General features: G+C 45.2%; 1 protein-coding gene across 1 annotated transcript in view; it reads right to left on the bottom strand.

The window, feature by feature from the left end:
• Positions 1–16,202, bottom strand: part of CERS5 (ceramide synthase 5) — a gene marked incomplete in the record, with an annotated part of 168,294 nt that overhangs the window by 73,031 nt on the left and 79,061 nt on the right. The window contains 2 exon segments of the mRNA XM_040340276.1: positions 5,899–5,956; positions 12,119–12,249. Coding sequence (XP_040196210.1) covers positions 5,899–5,956; positions 12,119–12,249 — 189 coding nt within the window.

Below are 16,202 nucleotides of genomic sequence, written 5' to 3'. Positions count from 1 at the left end.
TTATCCATAAAATACCAGTGCTTGACTGAAAGTGGTTCTAAAAAGGCAGCCCCCCCACCAACCTCCCCTTATACTTACCCGAGCCTGCTCTCAATCCAGCGATGTGCATGCAAGCAGTGGCTCTCTCCGCTCCCTCACTCCTCATTGGCTCAGAGACAGCAGCTAGAGCCATTGGCTCTTGCTGCGATCAATCACAGCTAATAAGAAGGGGGTGGGGCCAAGCCACGCTCTGTGTGAACTCAGGAGTGAGCATGCATGAGTGCCCCCATAGCAAGGGGCTTGCTGTGGAGGTACACAGCAGGGTGGAGGAGACAGGAATTCCAGTGGGGTACCCGAAAAGGGGAGGATCGGGGCTGCTCTGTGCAAAACCATTACATAGAGCATTTAGGTATGACATTTATTTTTCCTATAACAAACCAGCATTTACAATAACTTTAAAGCAGAATTAGACTGCTGCATTCAGCCCCCCCAGTGGGATGAACAAGAAGATGCAGCTATACGCAGATAGGTGCGATCAGAGCATACGTTCACACACATACTTTATGTAGCCCCACTGTAGAATCTTTAAATTCATTTCAATGGAAGGCTGTATGTGGCAGCTGAGAGTTCTGGGAGAAATATTATGCAGTCTCTGAAGGCTGTACACCCCCTGTATATCAATGTATTCACCAAAGATTCACCAATTGTTCTAGTAGACTCCAACAGAGCGAATGTTGCGTGACCGCCATGTCATTGTAAGTAAAAATATTCTATAACTAAAAGGCAATTTTTTTTGTTTTTAGCTTTGGATATAGTGGAGACGGATTACAACACCTGTCAGATTTGTATTGTTGCCTTTGCCTGTTATGGAGGTCACCCTCTCTATTTGTCCTGTTTACCATTATCACAGAAAGTTAAAATAAAAGGAACATCCTAATATTTGGGTGGTCCCCAGAACAGGAAAAGTAGGGACTTTAGTACAGGTAACCCGGGTGACAAGGGATTCCCTCTCTTTAGAGCAGGGGCAGGAAACCTTTCAGGGGTTGAGATCTACCTGGACAACATGGGGAAAATTATAGATCCCTAGGAAGGGGGGAGCAGTGCCCCTTTTTAGAAGAGAGAGGGAAAAAAAACACAGCACTATAATTTTTCGACCTTTACATCACCCCCAAAGTAGTTTCCTTGCCCCCCCACCACTGTGTCCCCCGGCCCTCTTCACATCACTTCCCCTTCCCTTAGGGCCCTTTCACACTGGTGCATTTTTGCCGCGTTTTCGCGGTAAAAATAGCGCTATTAAAACGCTCCCTATGCCCCTCTTCATTGAAATGAATTAAAAATGTGGTAAAATCGCAGTAAAATCGCTGTGTTTTACCGCGATTTTATCGTTCCGTTTTTACCGCGATTTTACAGCGGTTTTTGATTCATTTCAATGGAGGGGGCATAGGAAGCGTTTTATGAGCGTTTTAATAGCGCTATTTTTACTGCGAAAACGCAGCAAAAACGCGGCAAAAACGCACCAAAGTGAAAGGGCCCTTAGTGTCCTATACCCCTCTGTCCTACCACAGTCGTGTCCTCTGCACTTCTGTCCCTATTAAATCCCCCCCCCACACACACTGTAGTATCCTTTGCCCCCCATAGCAGTGTCCTCCGTTCCCATCAAAGTAGTAGCCTGTGCTGCCCCCCCCAAACCAGTTTCCTCTACCCCCCACAACTCATCTCCCTGACACAAACACCAGTGTGTAGGTAGCGTTCTCCTATCTTACAATTGGTGTACAGCAGAGCGGAGAGCAGGAGTCCGCACAGTGCTGGACAGAACGGAAAAAGCGGGAGCTGCCAGTGTTGGCTTTTCATATTAACAAGCTGGTGATTAGTTGTTAGGACAGCCCACCATCCTAGCAACCAATCACCTGCTGAATAACTTAAAGTGGAGGTTCACCCGAAAACTTAATTTTTAACATTAGATTGATGCTCGTTTTGTCAAGGAGAATCGGGTAGTTTTTTTAAATCGAAGCCGTACTTACCGTTTTAGAGAGCGATCTTCTCAGTTGCTTCCGAGTATGGGCTGCGGGACTGGGCGTTCCTATTTGATTGACAGGCTTCCGACGGTCGCAAACATCGCGTCATGAGTAGCCGAAAGTCGGTGCGCAGGCGCCGTATAGAGCCGCACCGACGTTCTGCTTCTTTCGGCTACTCGTGACGCGATGTATGCGACCGTCGGAAGCCTGTCAATCAAATAGGAACGCCCAGTCCCGAAGACCATACCCGGAAGCGGCGGAGAAGATCGCTCTCTAAAACGGTAAGTACTGCTTCGATTTTGAAAAAAACACCAGATTCCCCTAGACAAAATGAGACTCAATCTAATGTTAATTTTTTTCGGGTGAACTCCCGCTTTAAAGATTAACCAAGGCTGCTCCCGCCCCCGGTTTGGTCCAGTACTGCGTTGCCTCCCGCTCTCCAGTGAAGATGGGATTAGTGGAGACTGAGGGGGAAGGACCAGCAAAGCGGGAACTTGTTTGTGATAAACCTGTCTATTAGATTGTAAGCTCTTCTGACCCTATTGTATTGTCTCCTTTTTAGTTGGTAAAGCTCTGCGTAAACTGTTGGCGCTATACAAATCCTGAATAATAATAATAATAATAATAATAATAATAATAGCTGTCGGGCGACAGGTAGATCGCGATTGACGGATCTTTAGAGAGAATTCTTTTCACTACCTATTTTGGCTGCTATGAAGCAGGAATGAAGGGAAACTGCCCTAAGGGCACACAGATTGGGGGGGACCTTACAGGGGGTTATATATAACCCTCCTTTACTCTTTCCAATATGAAAAAAATAAAATACATTTAAATGTAATACAGGTTACCGATTTTGCTGGGCACATAAAGGGTTACAGAAGGGTAGAACTATCCTAAAGAAGCTGTATCTTCAGACTCGTGGTGACTAATCATGTGACTGCTGGTAATCGAAGCCAAGGGGGTTGGCAGAGAGAGACGTTCATTCATTCAGAAACAGCCAATCAGCATCCTTCTCCAAGTCTAACTGAAGCCACGTGAAAGCATGCTTGTGTGGTGTGATTTTGTAAAACAGAACTGAATTATATTTAAGCCTTCCCCCTACTATGTTCATTTCTTCACTCCCTGCACGGTGAACTTCCTATAATCACATTCCTGTGGGTGTGTACACGCCCCAGCAGCAGCTAAATGTCACAATTTCCACTGCTGTCACTATGGAAGAACATGGAAGCTAAAATGGTGACAACACTGCTGCTGAACCGAGTACCAGATGTCACCCAAGGAATGGAAGTGTCTATGGAGATGCTTTGATGGTATGAAAAAATAAAAAGCAGGACAAAAAGAAAAAAAATGATATTAAAACTTTTTGATCATACAGAAAACGCCCCACAACATGGTAGACATACACTTTAAGCCAGCTGTCAGAATACTATAGCAGACCGGAGAGATTTATTACAGGTACTTTTATAGCGCCGTCAATTTACGTAGTGCTTTACATTATATATACCGTATATACTTGAGTATAAGCCGACCCGAATACAAGCCGAGGCACCTAATTTTACCACAAAAAAATGGGAAAACGTATTGACTCAAGAATAAGCCTATGGGGCCAGATTCGTTACACCGCCGCAAGTTTTCATCGCAAGTGCCTGATTCACAAAACACTTGCATGAAAACTTACGCCGGCGGCCTCCGGTGTAAGCCCGCGTAATTCAATGGGGCGTGTGCCATTTAAATTAGGCGCGCTCCCGCGCCAGACCTACTGCGCATGCTCCGTTTTGAAATTCCCGCCGCGCTTTGCGCAAAGTGACGTCATTTTTTCGAACGGCGACGTGCGTAGCGCACTTTCATATTCCCGGACGTCTTACGCAAGCAAACATTTTTTTGAAATTCGACGCGGGAACAACGGCCATACTTTAACATGGGCTGTGTAAAGTTAGGGCAGCTAAAACGACGACTAACTTTGCGACGGGAAACTAGACTAGCAGCGAAGTAATGAACGCGAAAAAACCGGCGTGGATCGCCGTAACTACTAATTTGCATACCCGACACTGGTTTACGACGCAAACTCCCCCCAGCGGCGTCTGAGGAATTGCATCCTAAGATCCGACAGTGTAATTCAATTGCACCTGTCGGATCTTAGGGCTAACTATGCGTAACTGATTCTATGAATCAGTCGCATAGTTAGGAAGACCCTAAAACAGAGATACGACGGCGTATCAGGAGATACGCCGTCGTATCTCTTTTGTGAATCTGGCCCATGGTGTCCATGTGCATGCCTCACTGTGCCCATCCCTCACTGTGCCCACGCCTAGACTGACGTTTAAACATGGGAGTCTATGAAAGGGGTGCCCGGCTTTGAAAAATCGGTGCTCCCCAGCCGTAGGTCCCCCAGACAACAAACTTTGCAGACTTGTAGAGTGGGGCTACATGTGTGCCAAGTTTGGGGTCCAGGGGACCTACGGCCGGTACCGGGTCCCCAAAATCTGGGAGATCAGGCGCAAAAAGGTGACTCGAGTATAAGCTGAGGGGGGCGTTTTCAGCACAAAAAAACGTGCTGAAAAACTCGGCTTATACGCGAATATATATATATATATATATATATATATATATATATATATATATATATATATATATATATATATATATATATATATATGCACACACACACACACACACACACACACACACATATATATATATATATATATATATAAAACATTCACATCAGTCCCTGCCCTCAAGGAGCTTACAATCCAAGGTCCCGAACTCACATTCATACATACACATACTAGGGCCCATTAGACAGGAGCAAATTAACCTACCAGCATGTCTTGAGAGTGAGGAAACCGGAGTACCCAGAGGAAACCCACGCAGGCACAGGGAGAACATGCAAACTCCATGCAGGTGGTGTCATGGTTGAGATTTAAACATCCAACCCTAGTGTTGCCAGGCGGACGTGCTAACCACTTAGCCACTGTGCTGCCCATCCCCAATGGATGGGAGTTATCAGGCGATTTCTCTCATTTAAACCAACGACAAGGACTGTGCTCTGATCGCATCCAAGAGGTGTTTGACAGATAGTGAAGCCTCGAGGCAATGGGGGTTATTTACGAAAGGCAAATCTACTTTGCACTACAGGTCGCTGTAAATCGCAGGTTTAGATCTGAAATCAGGGGAAGCTCTGCTGATTTTATCATCCAATCATGTGCAAGCTAAAATGCTGTTTATTTTCCTTGCATTTCCCCCTCGGATCTACAGCGACTGCAAAGTGCCTTTCGTAAATAACCCCCAATATGTTGCCTCCTCACTGCCTGATTTAACAACCTATGGGTTGCGTTTGGCAGGCGGTACCTTTTTTTGGTGTCCTGGGTGCTCGAGCGCTATCAAGATATTCCTATATGGTATGCTTTTTATGTCAATGCATACATTTTCCCTTTTATCTTCCATTGTTGTTGATTTTATCCCCCCCCCCCCCCCCCCCATTTTTCTACTTAAAAAAAAAAAAAACACACAGGGGAAGGTGCAGCGCTTTAGTATACAGATTGTTCCACCATCTAGTTTACATGTAGGGTAGGACAATGGTACACGACACATGGGTGCATCTACTGTATTTTACATGGTGTATTATACATGCCTGCTTGGCTTGTCAGCACGTCTGCTGACTATTCTATGTATTGAGGAAGGTGTTCTGTTCTCTCTACTGGTTGTGTACATTCCTTGTTTTTTTTTTCCCATAAAGAATTTACAAAAAATAAAATAAATATCATGACTAAGCTGCGTGGTTTAACTGCACCTCCCCCAACCTCTAATGTAAATGAGCCATTAGTGTAAGTGGCCAGCTTCAGACTGACAGATAACATTGAATAACTGCAGCATTGAAGACAAAAATCATAGGGCTACTCACCGACCACAGAAACCACACTCCATAGGAAAAGATATATGAGTAAAATATAAACCGCCACCTAGAAGGAATATAGGGTGAAAAGAGAAGAAATGTGATTTGAAAAACTTCAGAGCCACCAATATAAAGAGAAAAGCCAACATCTTTCCCAATAACATTGACTATCTACATTGGAACCTATTATAGCATAAATTATCGTATTTATTGGCATATAACACGCGCCGGCGTATAACACGCACCCCAATTTAAGAGGAAAGTTTCAGAGAAAAAAACGTTTTTTTTTCAAATAAACCACTTTGAAGCAAAATAATGATTAGTGCCAATCAATGCAGCCTGATTAGTGTTCATCTGCAGCCTCAATGCAGCCCGATGCCCATCTGCAGCCTCAATGCAGCCTAATCTGCGGCCATCCAATGCAGCCTGATTAGTGTCCATCTGCAGCCTCAATGCAGACTGATGCCCATCTGCAGCCTGATCTGCGGCCATCCAATGCAGCCTGATGCCCATCTGCAGCCAGATCTGCGGCCATCCAATGCAGCCCGATCTGCCCCCCATCCAATGCAGCCTGATGCCCATCTGCAGCCTCAATGCAGCCTAATCTGCGGCCATCCAATGCAGCCTAATCTGCGGCCATCCAATGCAGCCTGATGCCCATCTGCAGCCTAACCTGCGCCCATCCAATGCAGCCTGATCTGCGCCCATCCAATGCAGCCCGATTAGTGTCCATCTGCAGCCTCAATGCAGCCTGATGCCCATCTGCAGCCTCTGTGCCCATCCAATGCAGCCTGATGCCCATCTGCAGCCAGATCTGCGGCCATCCAATGCAGCCTGATCTGCGCCCATCCAATGCAGCCTGATGCCTATCTGCAGCCACAATGCAGCCTCTGTGCCCATCTGCAGCCTGATCTGCGCCCATATAATGCAGCCTCAATGCAGCGTCTGTGCCCATCTGCAGCCTGATCTGCGCCCATCCAATGCAGCCTGATGCCCATCTGCAGCATTAATGTAGCCTCTGTGCCCATCTGCAGCCTGATCTACCCCCATCCAATGCAGCCTGATGCCTATCTGCAGCCTTACCATCTCTCATGCAGTGCAGGAATTTAGGAGGGGGACGAGCCCCACCGAAATTACTGAGCTGTCATCTTCTGTTTACAGTACTCATCTCACAGTCGGCAGTCACATACACAGTCCTGCCCCCGCCATTGGACCAGCTATTGTGATTGACAGAACACTGGTCCAATGCCGGTGGCGGGACGTGTGTGTGTGATGTCAGAGCCGAGTAAACAGGACATGACGGCTCTGTGATTCTGGCGGCGCTCGTCCCCCTCCTTCTCCTCCGAGGTACGCTATCGGCGTATAACACGCACCCGTGATTTCCCCCCTATTTTTAGGGGTGAAAGTGCGTGTTATACGCCGATAAATACGATAATGATCAAATCATCAAATGATTTTGTTTAGTTTAGTATTCAGAGTATCCCACAATCATTTGTGAAAGTTGTGAACCACAAGGGGAAGTTGTACAGAAATTCCATTCTGACATACTTTTCCCTGCTGTCCCTGAAGGTCACCCTTCACACAATGGCCCATTGTCGTCCAATCAGACAATACAGCAAGTATCTCCCTTTGGAGATGAAATAAACAAAACACTGCACATTTCATTCATAACATTTCTTCTGGCTCATATAGACAGGAATTGTTTCCTGCATTTGTAAAACACATGGGTCAGGAGATTCCTAATTACTTTAAATACTAGTGTGGATGACAGTCCAGAGCGACGTTTGACCTGCCATCTCTTTGGATGCAGCAGTTTCCACAAAGATGCATTTGTTTTGCTGGGAAAGTAGGTAAAATGCAGCCGCCTTCTGCATCCGACCTTTGCTTTTAAGTACACGCATTTGAGCAGCGTTGCGTAAAATGGCAACAAGGTTTGGCTACATAATCTGTTTACTCAGGTGGAATAAATGGTTTTGTACTCCAGGGTGCTGTCCTGATGGTACAGTTAAAGGGGTTGTAAACCCTCGTGTTTTTTCACCTGCATACTATGCATTAACCACTTGCTTACTGGGCACATATACCCCTCTCCTGCCCAGGTGAAATTTCAGCTTCCGGCACTGCGTCGCTTTAACCGACAATTGCGCGGTCGTGCGACGTGGCTTCCAAAACAAAATTAACGTCCTTTTTTCCCCACAAATAGAGCTTTCTTTTGGTGGTATTTGATCGCCTGTGCGGTTTTTATTTTTTGCGCTATGAACAAAAAAGAGCGACAATTTTGAAAAAAAATACAATATTTTTTACTTGTTGCTATAATAAATATGCCAATTTAAAAAAGAAACGCATTTTTCTTCCTCAGTTTAGGCCGATACGTATTCTTCTACATATTTTTGGTTAAAAAAAAAACAATCGCAATAAGCGCAAAAGTTATAGCGCCTACAAAATAGGGGACAGAATTATTTTTTATTATTTTTTTTACTAGAAATGGCGGCGATCTGCGATTTTTATTGGGACTGCGACGTTATGGCGGACACACATTTTTGGCGCCATTCACATTTATACTGTGATCAGTGCTATAAATATGCACTAATTACTGTATAAATGTGATTGGCATTGAAGGGGTTAACACTAGGGGGTGAGGAAAGGGTTAAATGTATTCCCTGCATTTGTTCTAACTGTAGGTGGAGGGGGGGTGACTGGGGGGGGGTGACTGGGGGAGGTGACCGATCTGTGTCCCTATGTACAAGGGACACAGATCGGTCTCCTCTCCAGAGACAGGACGCTGTCTCTGTGTGAGCCGGCAATGAGAGATGATCTCATATGTTTACATATAAGATCATCTCTCATTGGCCGCACAGATCACATCGCAAACGGCCACTCTGATTGGCCGTTCGCGGCGATCTGTAATTGGCTGTGTCCAAGGGACACGGCCAACACAGAGTTTCCCCGCTGCGCGCTCTGGAGCGCGCGCGGGGAACGCCCAAAAGGGCGGACGTCAATTGACGTCCAGTTGGATATTCAGATCCGCGCTGTAGCCGCCATTCGGCTATAGCGCGGGTCTCAAGAAGTTAAGGTGAAAAAACAGCTTGCACTGTCCGGTCCCCCGGCGCTCTCGTTTTACTTACCTGAGCCCCTAATTTCAGTGGGTATGATCCCGCTTCGCTCTCCCCAATGCTTCTTGGATAGATTCATAGCAGCGCAGCCAAATGTTCTCTCTTCCGTCAATCAAATCCAATGACGCGGCCGCCAGGGGCAGGGCCGAGTCATAAACTCAGCGTCTATGGATTCCGATTGTATGAAACAGGAGCGCTCCCGCAACGTAACCCCCTCAGAAGAGAGCTTCCCAGAGGGGGTTATCTATTGCGGGGAGGAGCCGCGAGAGCCACCGTGGGACCCCAGAACAGGAGTATCGGGGGCAATCTGTGCAAAACTAACTGCACAGTGGAGGTAAGTATGATATGGTTGTTATTTAAAAAGAAAAAAAGTGAAATTTTAGAGCAACTTTAAGTTTGCCATACATTAGCAGATTTTTGAATGAACGTTTGTACGAATATTCGTATAAAAACTCAGTAAATTCAAAACCTTGACTAATGATGTTTGAAAGTACTTCAAAATTCCATTTGTGTTTAGCATTTGAACATGGAATGAAGGCAAAATTCTTAACAAAAACCACATTCACTCCTAGAAATTTGTTCGAGAAAAAAAAAAAAAGAAATTGAGTGTATGTTCTTAAAAGGGAAAACATTTGAAAACATGTTTTACTGGTATATGACCAGCTTTAGTGACAGGCTCTTTATTTTAATTTACACATGCCCTGTGACTCAAAGGACTTAACCAGATCCTTACCTGGATTAAATCAGCCACATAACCTGTGTAAAGCCAGTCATACTTGGTGCAAATTTCTTGAAATTGAAATTAGCTCGATTCCCCCGTCAACAAAGATTTTGTGTTGATGGGGGGAATCCCTCCTGTTGAGCCATTTTATTGGTTATTGGAATTATTGCCAGCGGTAATATTTGAGATTCGAACAGTGTATTGTCTGCCTAACGCATACATTTCAGCAACTAAACAAACAAGGAAAGCCATAGATCAGGGGTCTTCAAACTATGGCCCTCCAGTTGTTCAGGAACTACAATTCCCATAATGCCTAGTCATGTCTGTGAATGTCAGAGTACAATGCCTCATGGGATGTGTAGTTCCGCAACAGCTGGAGGGCCGTAGTTTGAGGATTCCTGACATAGATGATGCAATTTTCTTTCCTGCAAGGAGGGATTCCGCCATCAATTCAGTGTTGACGGGGGAATCCCTCCCGCAGAGCTATTGTATTCTCCTGGTGGGGAGGGGGCGCCAGGAGCCACCCCCGTCAAGAGAACACAGCGATTACTACTAGTGGCCACAGCCACTGACAATAAAATCACATGTTAGAGATCCGACATGCCCCTTGTACCCAAGTTGATCGATGGCACAATCAGCCTGTCCATAGATGGATTGAATCTCAGCTGTACCCCGCTGAACCAGCTGAGAGTTAAGCCATCTATGTCCGGCTCAAGTTGGTAATCCTGCTGGCCACTATCCCGAAAATGGAATCGATAATGCCAGCCTCATTCATTGAAGAGCATTTCACAAGGACACACGAGTACATTCTGATTGATTGCTCCGGGTTACTGCACTAATTGTAAATGTAAATGTAAACTTAAAAAAAAAAAATACAGATAGACAGGTAGAAATTTATGACAAAAGAGACCCTGTCAAGTGCCATCTCCCCTGCATGCGCAGCTCAGAGTACTCTTATAGCACCAGCCAACAGATACTGTGCGAATGTGATGTAGTGATACTATCCTGGCCTGACCATGCAAGAGACCATCCAGAGCATACCTGGAATGAAGATGGAAGCGCCCAGGACCAGCTGCAGCGCTAAGCAAACTTCTCTTATTTGTTCCCTTTTGGCCTGGTAAATATACTATGGAAAGTTTTTTTTATTTTTATTTTTTATATCTGTTAAAGAAGTGCAAACAAAAATATCAGTTGACCATGTCAGAAATTCAAAGCTGTCCTGCGCTCACTTCCTGTTTTATCTCAAAAAAAGGCCAACTTACCCATCTAGCTTCTTTCTTGGGGGGCTACAGATCAATTATTGTCTATGATGTTGAGAACAGGATAATAGCAAAATTAGAGTAGTTTAGTAAAAGACAACGTGTTAACGCAGCTGAGTGGTGTCAGCCCTATCTGCCACCAACATGTGTGCCGTATTTCTGGCACATCAACAGGTATTTTTCTGTACTTCTTGGGCCTTTATAGAGGTGAAAAACTGGGAACTGTGTTGGCATTGCCGAGATGTACTGTATATATATATATTAGTGTTGTCAAACGATTAAAAATTTTAATCGCGATTAATCGCATTAATGTCATAGTTAACTCACGATTAATTCGTCATAAATTTTGATCGCTGTTTTCTAGCTGATCTAAAACCATTTTTGACATAAAGGGACACTTTTGGACAATCTACAGCAGGGATAAGCAATTAGCGGACCTCCAGCTGTTGCCAAACTACAAGTCCCATCATGCCTCTGCCTCTGGGTGTCATGCTTGATGCTGTCAGAGTCTCGCTATGCCTCATGGGACTTGTAGTTTGGCAACATCTGGAGGTCCGCTAATTGCATATCCCTGATCTACAGTTTTCAGGCAGAAAGAATAGTTTTTATTTTATAAAAGTACATGTAGGACACTGGGCAGACCACTAGGGACAAGGGGGGTGTGTATTTTTTACATACAGTACTGTAATCTATAAGATTACAGTATACTGTGTGTATTGTGTTTGTTTACTTTTTTGAATTTGGCGCCATTCTCCGCTCCCGTGCGTCGTAACGTCGCAGGGAACGGAGATCGGCGGCACACAGACACTGTGAATCGAGCGAGGAGGACCCGCTCGATCACACAGCGCGGTGGCATCGCTGGATCCAGGGACAAGGTGAGTCCACCCCGAGCGTTAATCGCGCGATAAAAATTTTTTACGGCGTTAACATGGGTTTGCGTTAACGCCGTTAATATCGCGTTTAACGCACAGCACTAATATATATATAATTCTATTCATACAGTTTAATATAATATGAACTCTTTTTTTTTTATGGTATTATGGAATAAAGATTTGTGATGGAAATATCATGTGACTACCATGTGTTCTACCAGCAAACACTTCTAATTACAATAAGAGAGAGAAGACGGATCCACTCACATGCTCTCTGAAAATTTCGTTACTAAGCTTGGCTTATCCTGATTTCGCCTTTGTCTGAACCACCTCTGGATCTTCCTTGCATCCCAGTCCAGCTGCTTTGACAGTCCTTCCAGGTGCTTTCCATCGGGACACTGGATAACAAAAGGAGAAACAGAGTTCAAATACAAAGTCTTTTTGTTTACTTACAATCATATAATATAAAAAAAAAAAAAAAAAGAAGAACATCAGGCTATTAAATTTATATCCAACACATGAACATTATTGAGATCTACCACTGTCTCCCGCCAGAACCCTTCAAATTACTTTTCAGTCTGATAATTATTATATGTACAGCTCACCGAGTGCGATGGTCACCGGTAGGGTTGCACTGATACGGATAATCTGCCAATACTGAGCAAGTATTCGTGCAAATGCTTCGATAACAGAAACCGATACCTTTGTGAAGCAATTTGAGCCCATACAAAATGAATGGGCTTAAAAATCGCACTGCAAAGAATCGCCTAAGATTTGAACAGGATAGCGGTGCGATTCCTGTCCGAAAGGCATGGGGATTCCAGCACCGCTCCTGTATGAACCCAGTATAGAAAGACTGGGAGGCTCCATTTAAGTGCAGCAATGGGCGACATTTTATTAAAACATTTTTATAACTCGCCGGTTAAAAAGTACATACCGTATTTATCGGCGTATACCGCGCACTTTTTTGCCCTGAAAATCAGGGCAAAATCGTGGGTGCGCGGTATACGCCGATACCCGCGCCGAGTTTTGAATACTGCGCCGACATATACCGAGCGCAGTACACTCGGGCAGTCTCGGCTCCTTCCGCGCTCACGTCCTGAACGTACAGGACGTCAGCGCTAGAGTTGCCGAGCATTGCCGACAATACACGAGTGTACTGCGCTCTGTATATGTCGGCGCAGTATTCAAACTCGGCGCGGAAAACGAGCAGGGAGGATGCCGGACCCGACGAAGAGGACACCCGAAGCCGCAGAAGGACGCCGGACCCGACAAAGAGGACACCCGAAGCCGCAGAAGGACGCCGGAACCGACAAAGAGGACACCCGAAGGCGCAGAAGGACGCCGGACCCGACGAGGCCGCCGCGCAAGACACCAAAATTGTAAGTACAAAAAATACTTTTTTTCCACAGGTTTGAGGGCAACTTTAGGGGTGCGCGGTATACGCGGGAGCGCGTTATACCGCGATAAATACGGTATCTGTAATAGGTCAAATCCAGATCCTTGCAGGCAGTGTCCAATGATGGAAAATCGGTGCCCACGGGGCTGGAGGAGATGTATGAAGTTCTGGGACCCCTGTAAACCAGCTTGAAGCGCACACATACATGGGTATAGGGTGGAAGGGATGTCAGCTTGGGGGCGGACTGCCTAGACATCTCCTCCAGCCCTGTGTGCACCGCATGTGGCCATGGCCTTCAATCATCAGCCGGTCCTGAGGGACGGGAACACTATGCCTGTGCAGATTTGGATTGACATATTACAGATATGTGCTTTTAAAAAGCGAGTGTTTATAAAAAAAATAAAAATAATAAACAGATTGCACATTTAGATGGCGCTTCCCTGACTTTCTTTACTGGATTCACAAAAAAGTGGTGCGGGAAACTGCATGCGATTCGGACGGGAATTGCGCCACATTCGTGTTCAAATTGCGCGCGAGATTCTTTGAAAAAAGTATCAGTATTCCGTATCGGTGAGTACATAGTTACATAGTTAGTCAGGTTGAAAAAAGACACAAGTCCATCCAGTTCAACCACAAAAAATAAAAATAAATAAACAAACAAAATAAAAAACACAGTACAATCCCATACACCCAACTCCATACCCACAGTTGATCCAGAGGAAGGCAAAAAACCCCAGCAGAGCATGATCCAATTTGCTACAGCAGGGGAAAAAATTCCTTCCTGATCCCCGAGAGGCAATCGGATTTACCCTGGATCAACTTTACCTACAAATCTTAGTACTCAGTTATTTTATGTACATTTAGGAAAGTATCCAGGCCTTTCTTAAAGCAATCTACTGAGCTGGCCAGAACCACCTCTGGAGGGAGTCTGTTCCACATTTTCACAGCTCTTACTGCGAAGAAACCTTTCCGTATTTGGAGGTGAAATCTCTTTTCCTCTAGACGTAAAGAGTGCCCCCTTGTCCTCAGTGTTGACCGTAAAGTGAATAACTCAACACCAAGTCCCCTGTATGGACCTCTTATATATTTGTACATGTTGATCATACCCCCCCCTAATTCTCCTCTTCTCAAGAGTGAATAAATTCAGTTCCTCTAATCTTTCCTCATAGCTGAGCTCCTCCATTCCTCTTATCAGTTTGGTTGCCCTTCTCTGCACTTGAGTACTTGACTGAAAGTATTGGTACTGGTAGGTAAACGTACAGCATCGGTGCAACCCTAGTCACTCGGAATGTTGCTCCTTACACGTGTGGTCAATAAGTACTTATCCAAGCTCCTTTCTCTAGGAACCCATAGCAACCTCTGGAGGAAACCTAGGCTTCCACTGATCCCAAGTTGAGAAAGTCTCTACCAAAAATTTCCAAGTTTACCCCAATATTCCAAGAACTGTCTAAGCAATGGGCAACTGGTCACATTAGGTGCAGGAGACCAAAGTGCAAGATTACCAGCTACATGTGTATTAAGAATTCGGGAAAGAAAATGATAACGGATCAAAGCATTTAGCATCTTTATTGTACTGTAATGCCCCGTACACAAGATCGGAATTTCTGTTGAGATAAACTCCAACGGATTTTTCTGACGGAATTCCGTTCAAGCTGTCTTGCATACACACTGTCACACCAAATTCCGACCGTCCTAAACACAATGATGTGCAACACTACGTCAAGCTGAGAAAAAATAAGTTCAATGCTTCCGAGCATGCGTTGACTTGATTCCGAGCATGCATGTTTTTTTCTCCGTTGGAGTTCCATACAAAAAGCGGAATTTCTGATAGAATTTTTTTTCAACTGGAAAAAAAGAGAACATGTTCTCTTTCTAAGTTCGTCGGAAAAACTCTGATGGGGCACACACACGGTCAGAATATCCGACTGACTTTTTCCATCGGAAATTCCGATCGTGTGTACAAGGCATAAGACACTCTGCTGAAACTGAAAAAAATAGGACGACATTAAATGAAGGATCACATAGGTGCTGTTTACATTACGATATTTCATTCAACACTGTGTATGTTCAGCAGTGTAGAAAATGTATTGTGGCACAGCTGGCCCTTGTTTATGAGTCAATGGCCCAAATCATTATTAGATAGCGGAGGTGGTGACACCAGCTTTCCCTGTAGTATCTCTGCAGCTTCCAGTGTTAGGGTAATGTCTTTTTTAATCATGTCCCCGGTGACAACTCACCAGCAACGGGATTGCTAAGTGAGCAAAGAGAACACTTGTCTCCTTCTATGGCATTGTTTACTCACTAATCTAAAGGCTGCAGAATCTAGCACTGGCCCATGTAGTGTACAAGAGGCCGAGATCTTCCCCATAGCCAGACCTGCTCCAGGAGATCAGTTATTAGAGCTTGGATGGTAGCCCATGGGGCATGGTTTGGTGATCTGTTTCCCCCAGGAGCAATCACACACACACACACACACATGTGCCCCCAGAGCAAGTGGTTTCCTATGGGGGCACTCGGGGGCGGAGCCAGGAGCACAAGCGGGGAATAAAGAAGAGGTGGATCGGGGCTGCTCTATGCAAAACTAGTACAGAGCAGGCAAGTGTGACATGTCTGTTATTTAGCCACTTCACTCCCAGGACGTCATATGATATTCATCTGGGTGAAGTGGTTGCACCGTCTGGTATCATCCCAGGATCAAAAATGTACAGCTGCTGATGGGCTTTTATAAGCAGAAATGATTTAAATTGCTGAACAGCCACTCGATCACTTCTGTGGGTGTCGGAAGGGGATCCCCCCCCTTCTGGCTGCCGCCGGTCCCAGGCAATGCTACACAGAGAAAGGGAGAGAGGAACCTACGTTGTTCCCATCGGTGACCCCAGAAACAATGAGGATTTCACCAGTTTCGGGTATTTATCTGGCGTAGAGGTGCGCATCTTCACTGGTCTCACGATT

Source organism: Rana temporaria, chromosome 2 (assembly GCF_905171775.1).
Source record: "Rana temporaria chromosome 2, aRanTem1.1, whole genome shotgun sequence".
NCBI lineage: Eukaryota > Metazoa > Chordata > Amphibia > Anura > Ranidae > Rana > Rana temporaria.
The sequence above is the reverse complement of the archived record's forward strand: the minus strand, read 5'-3'. Positions and strand labels throughout refer to the sequence as shown.